General features: G+C 48.3%; 1 protein-coding gene across 1 annotated transcript in view; it reads left to right on the top strand.

Annotated features, from left to right (window-relative positions):
* The window catches only part of LOC106813492 (orphan steroid hormone receptor 2-like), a 25729-nt gene that overhangs the window by 7727 nt on the left and 7825 nt on the right, over positions 1–10177 (top strand). Inside the window, exons 6-10 of the mRNA XM_014817636.1 lie at positions 4230–4326; positions 5895–6085; positions 6811–6880; positions 8392–8548; positions 9701–9840. Of these exons, the coding sequence (XP_014673122.1) occupies positions 4230–4326; positions 5895–6085; positions 6811–6880; positions 8392–8548; positions 9701–9840 (655 nt within the window). The remainder of the gene's footprint in view (positions 1–4229; positions 4327–5894; positions 6086–6810; positions 6881–8391; positions 8549–9700; positions 9841–10177) is intronic.

Below are 10177 nucleotides of genomic sequence, written 5' to 3'. Positions count from 1 at the left end.
GATTGTCATGGGTGGCAAAATGCTCTAACTTCTGTACCATGCTCTCGCCTTTGGGAAAAGTTCTGACATTATACCGCTTTGATTTTAACTAATCTATATATGGATAGTTTCTGCATAACGGGCCTCGTTTGTAAGCAAGGTCGACTCTGGCACCCAGACTTAGTTTTATTGTAGTGAAATGCTTGGTGGAGTGGGCAACTGCAGAAGATGCGTGAGATACTGTTTTGCAAACAGCCCTGCGGTTCTTGGGCCATTCCTTGTGCGCATCAACAGAAACCAGGGGAAAGATGGATGGGAAGAATGCCTTGTTGTGTTCCACAGAGCACGTGGAATATTGGATCAATTCGAACCCGTTAAGAGTGACGGCGTGGGTCCTAGGGCAGCTAGCTCATCGGTATTAGGATAAGTGTAATCTTCACAAGTGCTGGTGTATCAATAATAATCTGAGTGAGTAACATAGAATCTACTCGAGGCTGTTTTGCCGGTCCGGAAATATGTAGTAGTGTTCTCAGCACTCTCTGTTACGACGTTATCTACCTCTCGAAATGAGGCACCATTAATAAAACGACACATATAAAAGCCTGAAGATATTTCTGATATATTAACTCAGCATGAGGTGGAGCACGGTGGAAAAATTAAATGCCAGGATATGCCAGCGAAACATATAGCAACAAAGTAAAAAGGTACTAACTACTCACCCCTCAGCCCCCCAAAGGGGGAGAGAAAGAGCAAGTGTTGTCCACGGAGGAACCCACACATTAACCCCATCGCTAGCGTAGCTCATATGTCCGGGGAGGAGAGAAACGATGAACCCTATGCTTTCGTGTCAAGCCAGTGGGAAGTGAAGGTACCCATGCTCACGTGTCATGTCTTGCAGAGGTAAGCGGATATCGTGACCAGGGGGTGGAGAAGCGTTGACCGGGGGGCAAGAACCGGGGGTGGAGAACCACGCGTGACCGGGGTGGAAAGCGTGAGCGCGGGGGAGGAGAGTGTGACGCAGTGAGGAGAAGCGGACTCGGGGGTGAGACAGCGTGAACCGGGTGAGAAGTGTGTACCGCGGTGCGAGAAGCGTGACCGGGTGAGCAGTTGACCGGGGTGAGGAGAAGTGTGACGCGGAAGAGGGAATGTGAGCCGGGTGAGGAGACGTGTGACTGCGGTGAGGAGAAAGTGTGACCCGCGGTGAGGAGAAGAGTGTGACCGGGTGAGGAGAAGCGATGTGACGCGGTGAGGAGACATGTGACCGCAGGGAAGAGAAGTGTGACCGGGGTGGAGAAAGCGGGTATCCGTGAACGGGAGGAGAAGTGTGACCGGGGGTTGAGGAGAAGTGTGAACTGGCGGTGAGGAAAGGCCGTGACCGGGGTGTGGAGAAAGCGTGACCGGGGGAGAGAAGTGTGACTGGGGAGGAAATCTGACCGGGGAAGGAGCAAGTGTGTGACTGCCGGGGAGGAGAAGCCTACCGGGAGAGAGGTGTGACCGCGGTGAAGGGAGAAGCCTGATCTGGGGGGGGGAAGTGTGACCGCGGCAGGAGGAGAAGCCGCTGACCGGGGGAGGAGAAGTGTGACCGCGGAAGCAAGCCTGACCGGGGAGAGAAAGTGTGTGACTGCGGGAGGAGAAGTGTGACCGCGGGAGGAGAAGCGTGACCTGCGGTGAGGAGAGCCTGACTGGGGAAGGAGAAGTGTGACCGCGAGGAGAAGCCGACCGGGGGTGAGACAGCCTGACCGGGGGAGAGAAGTGGTGACCGCGCGGGTGGAGAACCGCATGACTGCGGAGAAAGTGGACCGCGGGAGGAGAAGTGTGACTGCGTAGGAGAAGCCTGACCGGGGGGAGGAGAATGTGTGTGACTGGGGGAGGAGAAGCCTGAGGCGCGCCGGCCGCCCGCGCGCCGCCGCGCCCCCCCCCCCGGGCCCCGCGCGCCGGTGAGGGATAAGTGTGACCCGGGGGAGAGAAGCCTTGACGGGTGAGGAGAAAGGTGACCGCGGGAGCGAGAATGTGAAACCGGGGAGGAGAAGCGCTGACCGGGGGAGGAGAAAGTGTGACCGCGGGGAGGAGAAGCCTGACGCGGGGGGAGGAGAAGTGTGACCGCGGCCGAGGAAAGCCGATGGCGGGAGAGAAGTTGAGGGGACCGCCGGAGAGGAAGTGTGACCGCCGGCGGGAGGAGAAGCCTGACCGGGGGCCCAGGAAGTGTGACCGCGGGGTGAGGAGCAAGCCTGACTGGGGGAGGAAGTAAGTGTGACCGCGGAGGCCGAAGCCTGACTGGGGGGAGGAGAAGTGTGACCGCGGGGAGAGAAGCTGACCTGGGGGAGGAGAAGTGCGGGGACGCGGAGAGAAGTGTGACGCGGGAAGAGAAGCCTGACCGGGGAGGAGCAAGCTGTGAGCCGGCGGAGGAGAGCCTGACTGGGCCGCTGGCAGGAGAAGTGGACCGCGGAGGAGAAGCGGGTATTCGTGACCGGAGGTGGAAAAGTGTGAACGCGGGGAGGAGAAGTGTGACCGCGGGAGGAGAACGCCTGACGCCATGCTGCTTGTGTGTCCGTAGGAGAGAAAACGGGCATGATCGGTGACCGCGGGGGGGGGGGAGAAGTGTGACGCCGGCGAAGAGAAGGCGTGACTGGGAGGAGACAGCGTGACTGGGGAGGAAAAAGTGTGACGCGGCTGGGGCGAGGAGAAGCCTGACCGTTGCTTAGGAGATAAAGCGTGACCCATTCACTGCTCTGTTGTGTGTCGCGCTTGCCAGCGGTGCGACAGGAGCGGCGGCCCGTCCGGACAGTTGGTGATCGAGAGAGGCTCCGTCGTCGAATCACGGCAAGGAACAAGGTCTACGTGCGGCAAGTCTATGTCCGTACGCGCAGAACTTCAAAGTCTCGCTCTTCTCTCAAAAGGTACGCGCGCGCGTGCGTGACGATGTTGCAGTGATCACGCTGTGTCGTGCCGCTGGCTTATATCCAGGGGTTCCCAGTGTCCTGTACCCCCGAATGCAGGTTCCCTACCTGTCTACCGGAATGCCAGGGTCCCCACGCTGTCGTGTACCGAAATGCAGGGTTCCCACGTCTGTAACCGAAATGCCAAGGTTTCGCCACGTAATCTGTCCCGAATGCCAGGTTCCCCACGTGTCTGTACCGAATGCCAGGGTTCCCCACCGTGTCCTTACCTGAATGCAGTGGTTCCCCAACGTGTCTGTACCGGGAATGCCAGGGTTCCCCACGTGTCTGTACCGAATGCCAGGGTTCCCCACGTGTCTGTACCGAATGCCAGGGTTCCCCACGTGTCTGTACCGAATGCCAGGTTTCCCACGTCTGTACCCGAAGCCAGGTTCCCCACGGGCTGTACCGATGTCCCCCAGGGTTCCCCACCTGCCTCTGTACCTGAATGCAGGGTTCGCTCCACGTTGTCTGTACGAATGCCAGGGTTCCCCACGTGTCTGTACCGAATGCCAGGGTTCCCCACGTGTCTGTACCGAATGCCAGGGTTCCCACGGCTGTACCGAAATGCCCAGGTTCCCTACGTGTCTGTACCGAATGCCACGGGTTTCCTACGTGTCTGTACCGAATGCCAGGGTTCCCCACTGCTGTACGCGAATGCCTCGCGTGCTGTTGTAGAAGTCATCGTCAAGCAATGACATGGCGAATCGGCAAGTAATCAATATTGACATTAATAACATCAACTTGTTCACATCGTTAAATCCTTAAAATGTTTACGCTTGACAGTTTCAGCTGTCGTTCTGACAGCCATCTTTCAGAATTCTGAATTGTCAACCAAGAATCGCAGTAGGTGACAGTTATCCGAATAACTGTCAGATGTTATCGGTGGCCCCGGGGCCGATGTCTGGTCCTGGCTCTGAGGAAATGTTGTCGTAACACATATGATAGTTTGTATGACCCCTCGTCTCTGTCACCTACTGCCATCTGGTGACAAATTCAGAAATTCTGAAGATGGCTGTCAGAACGACAGCCTGAAACTGCAAGCTAAAAAAAATCTATACAAGGATTAACCATGAACAATAATGTTTATTAATGTTTCAAAATAAATGCGACTATGAACTTCAAAGATATAATATTGACATTTACGCATCCATCTTACGACAACGTAAGCGCCAAGCTACAGCATGAACGCCACTACAGTTTACCTGATTTACCAAGAATGGCCGTGTACAAGAAGTAAGCGAAGTAGTTAGCGGAGCACATGTTGTGAGATGCTTTTTGGAGCTGTCTACGGTTGCTGTTCACTTCTTTCAGGATCTACAGCTGGCCTGGGGAAACGGGACTGCGCTACTCACCATGGCAGGAGAATCTCGAGAGCATAACCGCCTGGCGCCATCTTCCAGCAACTCTGGTTAGTTTTGCTCCTCCATAGACGATATTCACCTTTTTATCTCACCTTGACATCGCCAAGATGAGCTATTGCCATGGGTCTCGTCCGTCGTAACGTCCGTCTGTCCTTCCGTCAACATTATGCTACGGCAACAGATAACTCAGGAACCGTTTGACCCACATGTTGAAATGGGTATAGTTGTTACTGCTATGTGAGAGGTTTGAACGTCCTATTTTGGAGCACGCCAGTCGACGTACTTTCGAGCCACGGCAATCATTTTTGGACAACAAATGGAATTGCCATTAGTCAGTTCAGGTTCAAACGGATTTTTTGTACATTTTTGGTATGTGAATGAATGAAGGTAAAACGTATTATAGGGTTTTGGATATTTAAAAAAAATTATGCAAATTAGTAGGTTTGGCAATTATATACATATTATAAGAACACGCAGATAACAGTCTGTGGTGTCAAACTCTCCTGGTTCGTTTTACAAGATTCATTGCATATCTTTAATGGCAAACCATTGGTATTGTCCTGTCCACCCTGCGAATAAACGTCTAATATTAGAAGAAAGTTTAACAACATTCGGAACGCAGCATAACCTATTCATATTCGAACGCCAATCGCAAGAAAGCATCAAGCGGTATAAGCGCGCCATCTACCGTCATAAATTGTGATTCATTTTGGTTTATGATTATTATGCTAATATACAGATGGCAAAACGGCGTGGCCTTACCGCCTTAAGAACTCAATAGCGAAAGTAAACACTTCAATGGCACCAATTAACCTTTGACAAAAGTTATGTTATGGGCAGGGAACGCCATTGTCACGTGGTATATAGCAGCTACGTGAATAAGCGTATCCTCTCAATCGACACGTTACAAAATCTTAGGGAGAGCTCGCGCTTTTGCGGTGCCTAAATCTGAACTATTATAAAAGACGTTACCGCCTTGCTAGCTCCCAAGTCTTGGCTAGGGAGATTTTTTGGGGGCGCGGCGTTGCGATTTTGTAGTACATATGTTACTAGAAAAAAAAGTTAGTTTTTTTAATTTTTTTTAAACTCGGGCGCCTAAGAACCAAAAAACCTTTGAGGAATGAATTAGAGTTAAGTTAATACCTTTAGAATAGCTTTAGTATAGTGCCACTAAATACTGTTAAAACTGTGGTGGCTAAACTGCCCCCCCCCCCCCACTCGGTGCACTTGTTCCCATTCACTCATTTGTGCCCTTTTTGTGGTGAGCTACAGTGTCATTGACACTTTCATTTATCTTGGTATTGCTCAGTTGCATCTTTTCTCATTCATACTTATGTCATGCATACAGCAACACGAAGTCATATTGAAGTCATTTGTGTATAGCTGAAGTCCTGGTAGTCAGCCTTTTATAAGATTCTGTGTGACAGTGTCAAGATCAAGGTGGTATTTTGGCTGTTGCATGTAACTGTGTGTTGATGTCTATAACGTCTGTGATACTGTTGCCTCTGTGTCTTTGGTGTCTGTGAGATTAGTGTCTGTGACATCAGTGTCTGTCTGTGACATTGGTGTTTGTGACGTCGGTGTCTGTCTGTGACATCTGTCTGTATCCTCGTAGATCTCAGCACACTAGCGAGCGTTGTCACGACGCTGGCTGCCATGAAGGAGCGCACACGCAGCGACAGCGCCGCCTCCGCTAATGGCGAAATCATTGATGCAACGATGCCAAAAACCCCGAAGAGCGGCAACAACAGCGCGACACGGGCGTTCGACGCGATGGCAAAGTGTATGAACGAACAGCCGAATTCGGTATGTTGCCCCGGGAGTGAGCCGCCGCGTTGTTTCCGTGTACGGGTTGGACATCACTTAGTCTTCAGAGCTCAGAATTAGACTACTTTGTATTAGGGACAACTCCACGCTATCGAAGCTGAGATTAAAAATGAGGGGAAAATGCATATACTGCAATGTTTCTGATAACGATATCATTTACAGTAGCATGAACCTAGTCCAGCCTTACTGGACCTCTTTATGTCGATGTGTTTATGGCATAATTTGACAGTACTATGACAGACATGACAAAATCAAATAGGTTAGTCAAGGAAACAGATTCAAATCATTGTTGTGGACCATCGAAGCTGCCAAACCATCAGATTACAGAGTAGGGAGGTTTCACGTATATACTATCATATCTCGATTAACGGACATTATATGTTTCTAGGATTTATTCACTAAGAGAAACGTCCATTAAATGAGGTTGTTATAACATGGTGTTTTGTGGAGATGCCGTGTATTGTGCATTGTAACGAGCGATAGAGGATTGTACACATCAAATGTACCTACAGATGTTTGTTTCTGCTAAAGTCTGATCGATTGTGGCATTACTCTGTGTGTATGTCAATCGTGAGATGAGAGAGTGTTGATTCTGTGTGCGAGTCACAAGACGGACAAGCATGTATCGAGCTGCTAGCGGGACGTTAGAGGGTTGTCATGGCGATCGCAGCAGGAACTGTGTATGGTTGTGTGTGTGTTTGCAGGGTTCGAATCCACTGGCTTTCATCGACATACCTGAGGACGAGCAACACGACACGATCATCGAGATAGATGGTGAGTTACTGCTCCGACTATTCCATTTTGATTTTGTTAACACAGTACACAATCTATTATCCGAAACCCTTGGGACCAGACACGTTTCGGGATTCGGAATTTTTCGGATTTCGGAATGGTAGTAGAGTACTGATGTACATACCGTATATCCTGCAACTAGCCAGTACTAAAACCCAAGTTTCCGAGAGGCCAAGTGCTGTACCGGTACAGTACAATATGTATGAGTAATGCCAAACACATTAATGTTTCTGCAGTGAACCTTGTGCAGCCAAACGTGAGCTTTGGTGTGCTGACCACATCCACGGGAAAACATTAGGTTTTTGGAGCTTTTCAGTTTTTAGAATTTCGGATAATAAATTGTGTACTGTATAAGCGATTATCAGTGCACACATTACGGATGAGTTTTAGGTAGGTTTCAAATGACTGGAACATTTGTGTCCTAGCAAAGCGAACACCAATGTCTTAATAATTATGATTAATCATGTAATTATTTAGTATATATTCAGTAACCACTTACTTAAATAAAAGAAGGAGAACAGAAATTGTGGGAGATGCCAACCACTACGATTTATCTGTATTTTATACGAATTTTGTTTGCATTTTGACCACTACGACCAGTTTGCATACAACTACGATTTTTATTACGATCGAAACAAATTTTTTTTTATGATATTTCAAGTGTTTTGTTTCAGCATTACATTGATATAACATTATTAAAAATAACTACATGTATTTAGCAGCAAATATCAGTGTGAACTTATTAAATTATTATTTTTGGTCCCAGAATGCAGGAAATTGCATCTCGGAATCAAAAATTTTCTAGGGGGCATACCCCGAACCCCCCTAACATACTTGGGTCACTGCGTCAGATATCCTCACTACAGTTTGCTCAGAAAAGTGTTGGCATCTCTGCGATCGTAAATGTTCCACTGAAATAGATGCATGGCTGTCGTCAGCCATCGAAAAGATGCCGAGGCGGCTTGCTAGCTGATACTCTGCATGACAGAGACAGTGTGTACGCGAATGATACATGTGGCTGGACAACTAGCGAGGATTGTTGGTGCACTTCACCATGGCATGAAATTAGCCAAAATGTGAACAGGCCCATCCAAAATTTTAAACGGGCCCTTAGACAAATTGAACAGGCCCTTACAAGTTTGAACAGGCCCTTAATTTTGTTCAATTTATTCCATTATCAATAAAAGTATTAGCTTTGTGTTTATTAGGCATACTCATAGTATTTCAGTATTTCATTGCTATCAGTCACAGTGGAGTTCTACTTGTTTGACAGGAATTGCTGGAACATGATTTACTTCTTAGTAGTCACTAAGTAAAACCTAGTGAGGAAATTGGTAAATATTGTCGATATAAAGGCAAGATAGGCAAAGGGATGAGGAATAGGACTGATTATATGGGGGGTTGAACCGGCGGTTTAGGGGGTTGAACCGGCAGCTGCCTGCAAAATAGCGCTAATTTCGCGCACTGACTTGACGCTTTGCGTTTTCTCGCAGGTCCGTTGTTAGTGGAGAGCAACGTGTCGTTCACGCTGACGACTCCGTCACCGATGCCCGCCTACCTGAACGTGCATTACATCTGTGAGAGTGCCTCGCGCCTGCTCTTCCTCTCAATGCACTGGTCTCGCGCCATCACTGCCTTCCAGCTGCTGGGGTGAGTGTCGGTAGAGAGCGGGCGTACCAGCGGGGCATCCGCGAGATCAGTGGGAAATCGTGGAAGGAAATCTGGGAAGAGGGGAAGACAATGAGGAAATGTGACATAAACCCTACGGGGGATCGGCTGCATTAACATGTTCCCTGCTGATCCACGAGTCAGCTCATGGATAGATTATTGGTTTTTGTTACTCTGATTTCCAACAGATGGCAGGCACTACCTACCTATAAATTAAACAGGGACGGTCTATATTACCCCAGTCTTACATGAACTAAAGAATGCAATGCTCTGACGTTGATTCAAACGTGATATTATGAGTTTTGTGACTCAAGGTGAATTTGTAAAACTAGGAAGTAAACCAGTAAACTAGAAGGCGTAGATTGAAACAAGGTTTGTTTACCGTTTTCCTAACGGTATATAATATAGTAACTGTGTAGTATATAAAATTTCAATGTATTTTTGCATGTAGAAAAACAAAACAAGGTTCATACCCCACACATGTGTAAGCGTTGTCACATTTCTTACCGGAAAAAATAGTATACTGTCGAATGATATCATAACAAACTCGCGAAAATCCACCGGTGCAGTGGCATTTGAGACGAAAATGCACGAAATGTCCGTTTTTCCCTGTTTTCGTATCAATATATTATTATGAAGGGGAACGATTTCTATATTATTTGAACGTGTAAGGGTGAGATAACACTCATGCAGAGTAAATGTGTCAGTTTAGTTAGCTTTCCTGCAAAGGAAATGTGGTAAATCAAAAAGCGAATACGCGGTAAAAACCCGAAAATCCCAGCGCAGGGCGGTAGGTGCATTGTTAACACCGGCAGCGTTGAATGTGTTAAGCAGTGGTGCGGAGATCCACAATACGCTTATCTCTCTGAGAATTATACCTCCTGTATGCGATTGTATATCCTATTTTATATATCCTAGATTTTGCGCTGGGCAAAATGTAGGTTTGGCGATCGTGAGCGTAGGTGTAGTAATCACGCTGCTATTAGTTACTAATGAAGATGACATGGCATGCTGTACAGACCACGTCAGTGAAGCAAATGTAAGGTCGAGCTAATCGAATAAATTTTACATCCGGTAAGAGCAATAGTACACTTTGATGCTGAACTCATGACGTCGAAATCATCTCGTTTGCAGTCAAGACGTGCAGACGGCGTTGGTGAAGAATTCGTGGAACGAGATCTTCACGCTGGGCATGGCGCAGTGTGCCGACGTGATGTCGCTGTCGACGATACTCACAGCTATCGTTAACCACCTGCAGTCCAGCATGCAGCAAAGTAAGCCGCATTACTAGTAAACGAGCCACACATCACTAGCAAACGAGCCACGCATCACTAGTAAACGAGCCACGCATCACTAGTAAACGAGCCACGCATCACTAGCAAACGAGCCACGCATCACTAGTAAACGAGCCACGCATCACTAGTAAACGAGCCACGCATTACTAGTAAACGAGCCACGCATCACTAGTAAACGAGCCACGCATCACTAGTAAACGAGCCACGCATCACTAGCAAACGAGCCACGCATCACTAGCAAACGAGCCACGCATCACTAGCAAACGAGCCACGCATTACTAGCAAACGAGACACACATCACTAGCAAACGAGCCAC

The sequence above is a fragment of the Priapulus caudatus genome, unplaced genomic scaffold, assembly GCF_000485595.1.
Source record: "Priapulus caudatus unplaced genomic scaffold, Priapulus_caudatus-5.0.1 Scaffold783, whole genome shotgun sequence".
Classification (NCBI taxonomy): domain Eukaryota; kingdom Metazoa; phylum Priapulida; class Priapulimorpha; order Priapulimorphida; family Priapulidae; genus Priapulus; species Priapulus caudatus.
The sequence above is the reverse complement of the archived record's forward strand: the minus strand, read 5'-3'. Positions and strand labels throughout refer to the sequence as shown.